The sequence below is a fragment of the Peromyscus maniculatus genome, chromosome 12 (assembly GCF_049852395.1).
Source record: "Peromyscus maniculatus bairdii isolate BWxNUB_F1_BW_parent chromosome 12, HU_Pman_BW_mat_3.1, whole genome shotgun sequence".
NCBI lineage: Eukaryota > Metazoa > Chordata > Mammalia > Rodentia > Cricetidae > Peromyscus > Peromyscus maniculatus.
In genome coordinates, this window is record NC_134863.1 from 77,158,035 (window position 1) to 77,172,807 (window position 14,773).

The 14,773-nt window shown below is 39.7% G+C and overlaps 1 protein-coding gene and 1 pseudogene across 7 annotated transcripts in view; one reads left to right on the top strand and one right to left on the bottom strand.

The window, feature by feature from the left end:
* The window catches only part of Grik1 (glutamate ionotropic receptor kainate type subunit 1), a 388,066-nt gene that overhangs the window by 21,090 nt on the left and 352,203 nt on the right, over nt 1-14,773 (bottom strand). For all 7 annotated transcript variants that reach the window (XM_006987930.3, XM_006987928.4, XM_006987927.3 and 4 more), the window contains one exon: nt 7,417-7,642. In XM_006987930.3, the coding sequence (XP_006987992.1) occupies nt 7,417-7,642 (226 nt within the window). The remainder of the gene's footprint in view (nt 1-7,416; nt 7,643-14,773) is intronic.
* LOC102918303 (histone deacetylase 1 pseudogene) lies at nt 228-2,163 on the top strand (annotated as a pseudogene).

Genomic DNA, 14,773 nt, shown 5'->3' on the forward strand with positions numbered 1-14,773 from the left:
TTCGAACATGTGTTCAAGACTAATATACACTGGTCTTTTATATTATGATGATGATGATGATGAAATAATGTTTACATTTTTTCATTTCATTTGCTTCCTGAATTTTCATTAAAATATTGTTACTGATCTGTTACTTATAATATTTAAGAAAATTGACTTAAATATACTTTATATTCTATCAAAATAATTATTTATTTTCTGCTAAATTTTTCACTACTTAAGAGACTGACTCTTGAGGAAGATGGCGCAGTCTCAGGGCACCAAGAGGAAAGTCTGTTATTACTATGATGGTGATGTTGGAAACTACTGTTATGGACAAGGCCATCCAATGAAGCCTCACCAAATCTGCATGACTCACAATTTGCTGCTCAACTATGGTCTCCACAGAAAAATGGAAATCTATCATCCTCACAAAGCTAATGCTGAGGAGATGACCAAGTACCACAGTGATGACTACATTAAGTTCTTGCATTCCATAACATGCCTGAGTACAACAAGCAGATGCGGAGATTCAATGTTGGTGAGGACTGTCCAGTGTTTGATGACTTGTTTGAGTTCTGTCAGTTGTCTACTGGTGGCTCTGTGACAAGTGCTGTGAAACTGAATAAGCAGCAGATGGACATCGCTGTGAACTGGGCTGGCAGTCTGCATCATGAAAAGAAGTCTGAAGCATCTGGTTTCTGTTACATCAATGATATCATCTTGGCCATCCTGGAACTGCTAAAGTATCACCAGAGGGTGGTGTATATTGGCATTGATATTCACCCTGGCGATGGTGTGGAAGAGGCCTTCTATACCAGGGATCAGGTCATGACTGTGTCCTTTCATAAATATGGAGAGTACTTCCCCAGGAGCTGGGGACCTATGAGATACTGGGGCTGGCGAAGGCAAGTACTATGCTGTTAACTACCCCCTCTGAGATTGGATTGATGATGAGTCCTATGAAGCCATTTTCAAGCCAGTCATGTCCAGAGTAATAGAGATGTTCCACAGCCTAGTGCAGTGGTCTTACAGTGTGGCTCAGATTCCCTATCTGGAGATAGGTTAGGTTGCTTTAATCTGACCATCAAAAGGCATGCCAAGTGTGTGGAGTTTGTTAAGAGTTTCAACTTGCCTATGCTAATGCTGGGAGGAGGTGGATATACCATCTGTAATGTTGTTCCATGTTGGACTTACAAAACAGTCGTGGCCCTGGACACTGAGATACCGTACAATAACTACTTTGAATACTTTGGACCAAACTTCAGGCTTCACATCAGCCCTTCTAATATGACTAACCAGAACACTAATGAATATCTGGAAAAGATCAAGCAGCAGCTCTTTGAGACCTTGAGAATGCTGCCCCATGAGCCTGGTGTCCAAATGCAGGCAATACCTGGGGATGCCATCCCAGAGGAGAGTGGTGATGAGGACCAAAAAGACCCTGAAAAACGCATTTCCATCAGCTCCTCTGACAAACAAATTGTCTATGAGGAAGAATTTTCCAATTTAGATGAGGAGGGGGAAGGTGGTCACAAGAATTCTTCTAATTTTAAAAAAGCCAAAAGAGTCAAAACAAAGGATGAAAAAGAAAAAGATCCAGAAGAGAAAAACGAAGTCACAGAAGGGGAGAAATCCAAGGAGGAGAAGCCATAAGCCAAAGGGGTCAAAGAAGAGGTCAAGTTAGCCTGAGCAAGATCTGCAACTGTGGCCTCTCCAAGTTCCTCACTTCTTCCCAGTCTCTCAGACTTTATAGTTTTTCTATTCCTCTGTGTATTTATATAAAATATATTAAATATAATGTCCACAGGGACCAGGACCCAGGGCAGTGGTGCTGGGGGAATTCTTCCCAAAGACACCTTGTCCATCCTGCTCAGGTCTTAGTTTTGAATCACATAGGGTCTGAGTGGAAAGAAAACAACCAGAAGGCAAAATCCTGAACTGCCAAGTGCCTGCTTTAGGAGCTCTGTTAAGATGCCCTTATGAAGCTTTCTAGAAGGGGTAACTGGCTCTTCTGGGGCCCCTTAGGTAATATCAGCCAATTTTAGATTGGTATATCTTCCCACTGGACTCAGGCAAGCAGAAAAACTCCCATTGCCCTGTCTTCCCCCAGCTCTGCAGGTGGAGATGTTAGCCCAGCTTCCTTTTTGAGATATTTTCATTTTGTGAGACTTTGTAATAAAACAGCACATTTCTATACCTCCAAAAAAAAAAGAAAAGAAAAGAAAAGAAACTGACTTGTAATAAAGTCAGAATTTAAGTGTTGCAACAGCTAAGCTTTGAGTGAGTATTCTTTCTTCATGCTTGGTGAAGGTCATCTTCTGGTTGTTTAACCTGGATGCCCAATTTAATAAGGGCTGTCCTAGTTAGGTTTCCATTGCTGTGACAAACATCATGATTGAAAGCAACTTGGGGGAAAATGGTTTATTTCATCACGCAGCTTATAGTCCATCCCTGATGGTAATTGGGGCAGGAACTCAAGATAGGTACCTAGAAGCAGGAAATGAAGTGGAGACTCAAAGAAGAACTGGGCTTACTGGCCTGTTCCCCATGGCTTGCTCAGCCTGCTTTCTTGTGCCACTCACAATTGCTTAGGTCCTCCCACGCCAATAATGACTCAAGAAAATACCATACAGACTTTAACCCACAGAACAGGCTGTTGAAGGCATTTTCTTAGTTGAAGTTCCATTTCCCAAGACAGCTCTAGCTTTGTGTCACAGTGACAAAAATACTAATCTCCGCAAGGATGATAGAATGGCCAATATTGTTGCAACACGTCTAAGAGGGCCCTAAACTTTGGCAAGTCACCAAAGTTCTCTTGGTTAGAGAGGCCATGGGCACCTCACAGGTTGAAGTCTAGCTGCTGTGTATAGCTTGAAGAGAAAAGTCATAGCAGGAAAGTCTCCAGTGCTTCCTAGGGAAGTAGCATGGCCAGCAAGACCTTGACCCATCCCAATATGTAAGACTACTAGCAGAGAAAGACTAGAGGAGCCTACACACTCTTCCTATATCCCTAAGCACCTCATAAGGAAGCTTACCTGACCACAGAGGTTTAGATTTGTTAAACAAATAGAAGTTAATTTGTTACCACCAACGTGGACTAAACACCCGATGGGAAAGTAAAACCAAAGGGGAAAATAATCATAAGCCAATTTTAGTAGTACCACAAGGACCCTCATCCTGAGAGTTTCTTCTGGAGACATGGTCTTTCTGAAAGCCACAAAGGTATTTTACAAAGGTCAAAAGTCGTACAGGTAACCAGCTTTAACCAGTTAAAGAGGACACCCAGAACATTACTAGGAAACTGTATTCCAACTGATCACCTCAACTATCTTCTATCCTGATTTTCTCTTGCCTTATAGGGATGTCTACAACCCCCAGTTCTCTGTCTCATAACACAACAGGATTTTGACATTCTGGTAGCCTTCTCAAAGGCATAAAACTTGTGTGTGTGACAGGCCTATTGCTCAATTTTTGGTTTTGTTTTGTTTAGGATTTAGCTTAATTCTCAGCTCGATACTACCTTGAATCACCTAGGAAGACATGTACAATGATGTATTGCCTACATTGGGTTGGCTTGTGGGCATTTCTGTGAGGAGGGTGGTCTTAATTAGGTTGGTAATATGGGAACACCTAGACCACTGTGGGCAGCACCATCCCTAAACAGGGGGCCTTTAGCTGTTTTAACAGTGGAGAAACCCAGCTGAACACAAGCAAGAAAGTAAAAATGTCTGCATTCATTTCTCTCTGTTCTTGAACGTGGATGTGACCAGGTACTGTGATTGCCCTACTAGAGTGGATTGTAACATGGAATTGTATGATGGGGAATGTCTTTCTGTACGCTGTGAATTTGTGTTGCTCCAAATGGTTGATAAATAAAGATGTTTGGTCTATGGTAAGGCATCTTAGAGGCAGGCAGGAAATTCAAAGAGAGAGAGACAGGAAGAAGGTGGAGGGAGACGCCAGCAAGTCACCCAAGGAGGAAATGGGACATAGGTAAGACCATGGAACATGTGGCGATACATAGATTAATAGTTATGGACTAATTTATTAAGAGCTAGCTAGCAAAAGGCTTGAGCCATGGCCATGCAGTTATAATTACTATAAGCCTGTGTGTGTTTATATGGGGGATGCAAGAGGGAGACATTTATCCTGACTGCCAGCAGGCCGGGACACAGGGAATCTTCTGACTACAATTGTAACTGGAATAAACATTCCTCTCCCCTAAGTTGCTATTTGTCAGTGATGTTTTATTATCACAGCAACAGAAATGAGACCAAGACACTGCTTGAAGACTATTTACAAACCTCACTAGTCAGATAGCTAAATTAGCCCCCAATTTAAATAATATTGGAATAGTTATTTTTACTTGCAACAGTTGTGCCTTAAAACTGCAGAGCCCTATATTTCAGATTGTTTAAGATAGAACCTGTATCGTATGTGCTAAAGGTAGAGGCTGTTTTCATGTAACAAATGCAGACAAGTACAACAAAGTCTAAGTTTTATCCAACATGATAGTAATGTTCAGGAGAAAGGATCCCAAGGAGGGCTAGACTGTGGCAGGTCAGGGTTATCTCAGCTGTGTCTCTTTCTGGGACCACCTGGAGCCATATGCTTACTTTTTCCATATAGTCCCTGGATTTTAACCTGCTTCTCAAGTTTGTGTCTTCTGGAGTTGACCGGGTCTACCTGCTGCTGATGCTTCTACAAGATTTTAAGACCCTGACAGCCAAAGATCTCCTTCCAATAAGCTTTTTGGACCAGGCAACAAGGACCTTCTGTCCAAACCACTCCTAAGTAGGTTTTGTTTGTGTTTTTGTGGCATCTTGTGAAACTTCAGCTGGAATAACATTTGATAAGCCAGACTACCTCTTCCCCCTCAGCTCAAAACAGCTACAAGAAGAGGCATCTAATGAACCTACCAAGGTTGGATTGGTTGCTCTTTCTGTGAAGAATGTGGAGTGAAGGCCATTAGCCATAGCGAATCAAAATTCAGAGAAGAAATGACTCAAATGACCATGGTATGTGCCCAATCCTAACTGATACATCTATAACACAAATCCTGCACACAAGTCTCAGGGAACATGTGGAAGAGAGGGAACAAGGATTGTATGAACCAGAGGACCAAAATTTCTGCTGTAAGTTTGTGCCATCTATCTATGACAGGAAAGCTACACTTAGGAAATTTCAAGATGGCTGCCTGAACAAGATCTGAACAATTCCAACACCGGTGTGACACTCCAATGGACATGAGGGAATCTCATGGATTTCACCCTAGATTAAGAGCTGAAAGCAATTAACAGCTTCTCAGAGAATTAGTTTTCCGCAGGTATGAGCTCGAGTTTGTAATCCAGTAGTGATCATTCCTAGAAACATACATGCAGGTAACCCTGAAAGTACTCAACAGGCTATAGTTATATGTTTACTCATGTGTGTATGTAACAGCAAAGGGTAAAGAAGAGGAAGTGGTGGATTTCAGGGAAGGCAGACATGGAAGAGGTAGGAAATGGAGAGAGAATGATTTAATTTACATTCTTATTAAGTTTTTAAAAATTAAAAAAAGAAAGAGACTGGAAAATGGAGCCTGTCTGTTATTACACATCTTTACAAGCATGGTCTATGAATCCCAGATTGTTCATGGAATGCTGTAACCTTACTCTCCAGAGCTGCTGTCCTGCACCCTATGACCAGACCCTTTAACCAGTATTATTGTTTTTAGTTGAATGGGAGAGCTAGCGCAGCTGGAGATTAGGTACACAGTGGCTCACACTAACTTCCCAGAACTGTACACTGGGCAATCATCCTTTGAATAGAGCAAATTAAAGGCAGATAACCATACAGGAGAAGCTTGGCCCAACTGTAAAAGTGTATGCCCTAAATGGAGACCCCCAGCAGTCCATTGCCCTATGCTTCTATACTGGTTACCATCCAGCCTGGTGTTCTCTTGAAGCACACTCAGGTGACCAATTTTGAGTATACGCCAGCATATCCAGTAAACGATTCTTACAAAAGAGCCGCCAGAGGGCCATGAAGGGGCAGTCACAGACTCCCTAGTGTAATTGTTCTGAACATTTAGAGGGCAACAGTGATAATAAAGTTAGTTTCTCATGGGAAATATTGATATTTCTAACAAATAAGTGGTGGGGAGCCAAACTGTGCAAATGAAGCTCTTTATTTGGTTAATCAACATTATCGTGGTAAATGTTGTTGAATATGGGTTGGACACAGTTTTTAAAATAAAATTAATTAGCTGTCAAATTATGAACATTAGGAAATTTATTTCATCTGAATGATGACTTTGTTTTTTGTTGGGAAAATGAAATACCTGGCCATACTTCTTCTTAAAGTCCTAGAGATCTACAGATGACTGATGGGAAAGGCCTCCTTTAGACAAGCCATGGTCTCTAACAGTCTGGTGTTGAGAGCATTCCCCAGCAAAGTAAACCATCTTGACTCATGATCTCTGCTTGGCTTCTGTAAACATTGAAGTTTATGATCCCTGCCTGACATTGACGGTCACACTGCATAATCCCTGTCACACGTGGCAACAAAATACAAATACGGACAATAAGTCAAGTTTATCTCTGGCTCTTATTTATCTAGCTCAGCTGCCACTACACTTTCTTTCTATTGCATTAGCCCACAGGTCTAGAAGGCCTTATTTCTCTCGTTTGGAATACCAAACCTCACTGGAGAGGAACAGGGCATCCTTATGGCAGAATCCCTTAAATACAGTTTTTTATAGAGTGAGCCAACAGGACAAGGGTTTCTTTGTAGAAAGGATGAGTAATTGTCCCCTGAACATAGGCACCCTTTCTGTTTATTCCTGTTACTGTCATAGAAGAGGAGAGTATATGGGTGTGTGGGCTTTGTAGGCAATAGGGTCCTGAGGAAGCACAGTGCTATTGAACTGAACCAAGAGAAATGTCTGGAGGTTTTAAGGAGATATTTTTTGACTCTAGTTTATTATCTGAGAAAAGTTTAAAATTTAATTTCTGCCCTTGCTTCTGACAGATATGGCATTGTCTTATCATTTATTGAGGTGGAACCACAGCCTTCTATACCTGGAATTAATTTTCATCTATATGGAAAATTCATTTCCTTATATTCTAGCATAACTTAAGGCATAAAAACAAGGTATTACAGCTATTCAAGAAAATAATGTATAAAGATTAATTAGGAAAATATGTTCTTTAAAATATTGGTGGTAAAAGTAAAATCACACAAGTCTCAAACAGTTACTGTGGAAAGACAAAAAATAGTAGTTGAAAATTTATTAGATTAAGTGTCTGAGATTACTCAATTTAAACTATGCCTTATTTTTTTACAGACATTTCCTTGTTAGTCTGCTGCAGACACGACATACTTCTCAACATGTTGAATATTTGTAATCAACATCGCTCAACTTGGCCTTGGCTAATGCCTTGCCCCTCTTACCTATAGGCGTTCCCACTCCATAACCTTTGGAGTCTATGAGGCCCCCAATCTGAGTGAGGTTGCAGTTTCTCTGTGTCACATACTCAATGCTGGTAGACTCCATCAGCAGGGCGTAGTCGGTGGTGAGCACCCTTTGGATCCCCTCATCGTTGTTTTTAACCAGTGCACTCTGCTGTCTACTGCTCATAAAAGCCCACATTTTCTCATAGGTGGATATCTTTGATTTCTGTAGAGAGAAAAAAAAAGCACACCCACCAGCAGAAGAGTGCTGAAAAAAAATATGACCTGAAGCCATTTACCATCCTCATGGGTCAAATAATACAGGGGAGACTTTTTCTGTAGGCGAGGAACCGGAGTGACGATATTGGGACTTCAGTCTTACAGGTAGCTGAGAAGAGCATAATTCACTAAAGAAGAGGACTTGGAGACACTTAGATAACTATGGAAGAAAAGGAGACCTTGTCAGATGGAAGTCATGGCTCAAGGTCCTCTTCTTGATTTTAGTTAGGGAAGAAAAAACATGAATATCAACAATAGTGCTTGTCTAATGAACTATTGATATTTGACAACAGTACTGCACAGTCCACTTGGGCAAAGCCAAGGCTCTCTCCTTCCAGAACTCTGCTCATTTACTCTACTTCCCTTCAACCACTGGACTTCAGTGGTTGCTTTGTTATTTCCAGATAAGGAGGCTCCGGTGCCTGGCCAGCACTACTTTGCTAGGGATAGCCTGGGATATGTCTGTCACTTGCATTCCCCCCTTTGTTTGTGAAAGGAGTACATCTGTGACTAAATTTTTACAAAATAAGGGGTGTTAATGTTCTTTTTTAGTTAATATTCAAATCAGAAGGAACTCCCTACTTTTTATGTATATAATTTCTTATTGCAATCATATTTTACATAACAAGGTCTGCATATTTCGTTTTAAAGTATTCTATGATTTTCATATCTTTTATTCAGCTTTTTGGTAGAATCAATAATAGACTATATATATGATACATTATATATGCATCTATACATAGACACCATTACCTCATTATCTTCTTTTCTTTGTTAAAACATACTGCCTGCATTTCCATATTGCTTAGATATGAATTTCCATTCTTTTGAATAGTGATCTATGATTAGGCATTTTACATTTTTACTCTGTAATTTCCATAATGTTTCAAGTTTTTTCCCCTGAATTTGTCTTCATTTGCATCAGTACACCCTTCCATTTATTTCAAAGATCAATGTCATCATGGGCATTACTGATGTTTTCAAGCTAAAGTTGGTTCTGACACACGTAGACTCGTTGGCAAGGGCAGGTCCTATCATCCTAGGAGTGCAGAAAAGCCTAAGACAGGGCTAGGGGCTGGAGACACTGTATGAAGCAGCTCTGGAGTCAGCTCTAGTAGCTTGTGCATGCTCAAATGTTCTGGGAATTCACTTGGCTCCTAAGCCTGTTTAAGACTTGGGTTAACAAAATAGGCCTCATGAGTTGGGGAAAGGGGAGACAGATGGCTTTAGATTGGATTGTTAGGCATCAGAAGAGGCCCCAAGAGAAAGCTCTTATGAGACAGATAACAATTTAATACACATACCTTGTACATGGTGATGTTTTATAGGACCCATTCTGTCATGGTAAAGCCCCTAAGACTTGTTCCTCACTCCCAGGAGATCTGAAAATTGGAGCTCATGTCTCCACAACCAAGGTGTGTGCCGGGTGCCGGGGCTGATGCTTCATTTGTTGTGTGGTTTCAGCCTTAAAGAGTCTGATACTTCTCAATTTTAAGTGAAGAGAAGAGCTACTTATGTAGAAGCAGGGAGGTCACTCTGTCTTTTTTTTTTTTTTTCAGCAAATGTACGGCTGGGAAAATTATTCCTTCATCAAGAAACTACCTTAAGGGGGAAGTCATTTTCTTTGAAGTATGACAATTTAAAGTTATCTGAGACTTTAGAGATAGATGCACTCAAACTATCACTTTTATAGATGAGGAACTTGCGGTACAGACTGCTTGGAGACTTCAGATACTGACAGTGAAAGTTAATATCAGAACTAATCCTAGGCCCCAGGAACCCCAGCCTCTCATTCAGTATCCTTCCCCTGATCCATGCTGACTTGGGTAGGGTCGATGTCTACGTTGCCAAAATTGCTTTGACAATGACTTTAATCTTAATTGATCTGCATAAGAAAACAAAGCATTAATTAAAGGACTGGCATCCTCCATAGGCCTTTTGGCTAGTTAGTTTTATGGTGGTACAGCATAGATACCAGTCAGCGTCCATGTGAAAATTTCAGAGAGCATTTATTTTTTTCATTATTTTAAATTTTATTAAACTAAAATGCCTTAGTTGGAAAATTGGAATTTATCTCTGTAGAAGTAGGAAACAAAAAATAAATTGCTATTTTATCCATAGTAAATGGGCAGCATGAGGAGGCCTTCAAGACACACAGTCACTTGGAGATGGTAGATTTTCCGTCATTGGATATCTACCAAGAGAAATTTGCTGGGAAGTTTCGCTTAAGGATTCTCCAAGTCTGAAGCTCTGCTCCCTAGATCAGGTCCTTTGCATAACAGGTCCTGGGAGAAGTGCCACATGGTGGTGACAGTTGGTAGGTAGATGAGCCACTACTAAACCGAGGGCTCTTTCCTGCTTAGCTCCGAGTTCTATCCACCATAGTGCTATACTCAGAAAGGTTTATTTTTTTGTCAGACCCTAAAATAGCAATTTCAGAGTAAATTTGGTGTATGCTTTTTAATGGACAATTTTATTAGTTTTCAATCTGAAAATCTTAATACTTCTTAAAACTATGAATATGCTTTGCTAAAAAAATTATTGTAAATGTTAAAAGACCAAATGAAGTGTTTGAATGAGAAGCCTGGGTATTCTTACTCTTCCAAGTCTGCTCCAGTCTGAATTAGCCTCCCAAATCACTCTGGATAATACACAGAATATTAAAGTACCAGGGACAGTGATTACCTCTCATTTCACTGAATATGCCAAAAACCAATTAGAATTCACATATCCTGAGAGGACACAGGCTTAGATACATTCCTTGGGGTGGTCTAGCCTGATTATATATCTGTTTTTATGCTGATAAACACGGGTGACAGATAACAAGCATTTCTTGTCAGGTATCGGTTAGAAGACAGAGTCACTTCAACAATGTTGATGATTACTTATTTCTTCCTTTGCTCCATATAATGCATGAAGGCTGAGCACTCATTAGGTGGTGACTTACAATGTGTATGTAGGCAGTTAAAAACTGTTGAGCATATTGATAACAATGAGCACAGACAATGTTTACTGTATAACATGCCCTTCTCTGAGCATGTTGCATGTACTCGTTCATTAGGCTTTCTGCTCTACAGGTATAGAAATACAATATCACACTGAAAAGTAATAAAACTAGGGTCTCATTTCAGTACTCCTGTTCCAGAGTCTAGGTTCTTAATCAAAGGAGTGAATTATTTTATTTGAATACAAAAATCCATCAAACGCATAGCCAGGTGAGTATTTCAGCAGACCTAACTCACATTCTAAAGAAACCACGTAAATGTTTGTAAGCAGCATTCTGATGTAGGAGGGATGTTGCGGCTCTTGCACTTAGCATGGCATAGATGGAGAGTATTTAATAAATTCCAACAGATGCTATAAATTTAGATAAAAATTCAGTTTCTCAAGATGTGCAGCAGTTGGAATCTGGAAGATAGCGTGGATATTTTGTTTTCTCTATAGTTCTGTTTTCGACTGTTGGGTTTTTCTGGCAGGATGTGAGATGGGGAGAGCTCTGCAGTCTAGTATGCTTTTAAGATCAATAGAACCTCCATTTTATAGAAATATCTTTCTGATGTTTCATTTCTATTGAGATAAGTATTGCTTATCACAGTATTTCTCCAACCAAGCTATAGGGCACCTATGGGGAAAATATATGATCTCATTATTCATTAGAATCAATATCTGTGAGATCCTGTTTTGCAACAGAGTATTTGAAGGTCTTATGTTCACACATGTTTACACATGCTTCCTTTTGCTTATTTTCATAATTCTACACACATACACATTAGGAGTAAGTTATTGAAATTTTCTCTTTGGCATTGTGTCAAAAGTGACCTTATAAATGTTCTATGTGTCATACAGAACAAATCAATGATCAAAATAATTCTGTGTTGTCTTTCCAGAAGACTATTGAGAAAAACCAACCTTAAAAAATACCCTTAAATATCAACAAAGGATATTAAGAATTCAGAATCGAAGCTTGTGAAGCCGACATACAGTGGAGAATACCTGTCTGAAAGACAACTATTTCACTTAATTTAATGAAATTTCATTAAATGATAATGTTTCGCACCATGTTGAAACATGATTTAATTGAATAGTAGTCATTTGAAGGAAGACTGTTAGAAGACATCATCTGTGATGCAGTGGGGACTCTGCCTTTCCAGGTATGATCATCGTGTTAGATCATAGCCTTACCATGAATCAATAAAAAGTTATGGCATTTGAAGATTCTCTGAAGCTTTCCAATTTCATTGGTTCCCTTCAGGGAATTCTCCCAGTGAGACTTAAACATCTTTGCTCAAATATGTCTCACGTTTATCTCCTGTCTACAGTTAAAGATTGGTATATTAGAAGCAATATGCCAGATTTTTTAAAAGGTTAGGTTAAATTGAACTCATAGACATTTCTTTCCAAGTGAATTCATTTTTATCTTTTGACACTGACAGTAAAGGAACTTGCATTTTCAAACAAGAAGATCTTGTAGGGAGAATGTCTTTCTGTGTGGAAAAGGGTGAGGGATTGCTCTCATTTTCTGTTTCCCGGTGGTTTTGTCTGAACTCTGTCTCCCTGCAATAGCATCAGTTCCACAGGTGCTGGTCTCAGTGATTTCCTTGAAATAGTCTTTGCTTTGCTGATGGCACTAACTGCTTGCTGCAAAGAGATTATAATAGTTACAGCTCCTAATTCCCACAGCTGGTCCAAAGTCCCCAGACCATGAAAGCCAGAAATGGCAAGTCTGTGATGATTTTTTTAAACCCATTTTATCCAAGTCATTTTAGACAGAATCTAGATCTAATCTTTATAATCCCCTAGCTTGAGTCTGGGAAGACAGTGATTTGTTACAAGGCAAGACTCTACTGAGAAGTACTTCTTACATGACCATTTCGTAGGCAATTTGGCCCATGGGAGTTCTTCTGTTCACTCCATTTCCTGTCTGTGCAATGTAAGCTGTAGGTATTTAGCAGGTTGTATGTGACATGTATATCTGTTGTAATTCACATCTCCAGGCTTTGCAGAAGGCTTAAACTCCGCCCCGCCCCCGCTATCTTCTACCATGTGAGCCTTGGTGCTGACATTTTGGAGACACTGGAAAAATATTGAGCTGATTGAGCTGAGTTAAACTGAATTGCCTTGCTGAATTCTAACGATAGCCCCTGCTGCTCACCAACCATGTGAGATATAGTTCTGTAAATGCAAGGCATGTGCTCAGGAAAGGCTTCCAATGGAGTTTCTTTCTGGCAAGGCCATTGGGTGTCTTTCAGATTTTTGGGTCTTGGCTCTGGATTAGGATTTAAGGGAAGGCACCTATTCTAGAAATTATTGAGCAAAAGGCCGAACCAAGACCAGAGCAGAGTAAATTTAAGTCTACAGAGAGTGAAACAGAGGGTGGCTTTTAGAGCTAAAAATTGATGATAGTGGCCATAGCTACTAAATTGCTTACTATTTGCTAAGGAACTGTGTAATTAGCTTCATTAAATCATATAACCCTGAAAATAATCTCATGATTTAGAGGCTAGCTTCAGTTTGCAGGCAGGGAAGTTAAGGTATGAAGAGTTGAAGTAACTTGTCAAGATCTACACAGCTAACTAGCCAGAGTCAAAATCTGAGTCCAGGCTGTATGGTTCCAGATGCTGGAGGTTTTAATTTATGTCTTAGCATGTGATGTTAGTCAAATTTCCTGAAATGACCTATGGTATTCCTTATGTGTGAAATATATATTGAAAACAATATCCCCTTGTGGTGGTGGTTTACAAAAGGCATTGGTAAATAATTGTTTTAAGTCTCACCTGTCTCTTAGACCTTTGAATAAAGATTATTTTGGGGGAAAAATGTGACTTACTACATTGTCATGGTGACACCAGAGTTAGGTCCATTCCTTTATTTAGTAAGGCATTTAATAGATTTGCAATAAGGAGAAAAAAACAGCTTTGTGTATATGTATTATTTCTGGTTTCTATGAGAGATAGAACATTGTAATGTCTCAATACACCATTTATGGAAGGAAAGGTTGTAACTGGATGTTGTGGCTATCAGTTATCTTTGGTAGAAAGTGCAGGAACAGATCAAGTGGGTCCTAGGGAAGTTACAGCCAAGTTGTGTCCACAGACCATAATGTGTGTACGGATGGTTCTTTGATTCTGCCCCCTGTGATATTGATCATGGCCCCAGGAAGTCAGAAAAGCAACGAAAGCCTTATCTGTTCAGAGCATTTCAGTAATTAAGGGGAACAAGCCATCCACTAGCTGAACACAGGGATAGCAGCATGATAGTTAATTCTGGGTTATTAACCAGCTTCATCCCAAATTCTAATCAAATAGTTCATTGGTAATTTCTGTTGAATTCTATTGAATTATTGAATTATGAATTTTCTGACTTATAAATTTCTGCTATAAATAAAGTCTTGATAAGTAGTACACAGTAGTCCTCTGATATCTAAGTTCCTAAACAAACTCAACAGCACCAGGACCGCTGGTGAAGTACTTGGCCTTTCCCTAACCATGGCTTGCTAACTGTCCTTGTGATGAATGTCACACTTTGATCAAATAGACTATTATATGATCCATGGTGATTAAAACTTTAAGACTTGGAGTGCTCATGAACTTGTGAAAGTACAGTGTACAATAAGTATCATTAGTTCCCTGACCTTGGCCAAAAAAGTACAGTTGTTATTTTCCTTATGGGAAATGTCAGCTAGAATTTCAGGATGTGTGTTTAAAGATTTCTGAAACTTTGTAAAATGTAAGCTGTGTGTCAATCCCCCCCCCCCGCACCCAAATATGAATAGTCTTAGATGACCAATGTGTTTCTACATAGAAATGACTCAATGAAAGAAAAGCCTCCCTCATCTGAAACATATACTTACCCAGCTTTTTATTGCTTTCAAAAATATCAGCTAGGGGGCTGAAAAGATGACGCTGAAGTTAGAACACTGATTGCTCATCCAGAGAACCTGAGTTCAGTTCTCAGCACCAATATTGAGCATCTCACAACTGTCCAACTGTCAGTAATTCTAGTTCCAGAGGATCCTATGTCCTCTTTTTGCTTTTCTGGGCATTTGCACTCATGTATACACACACACACACACACACAC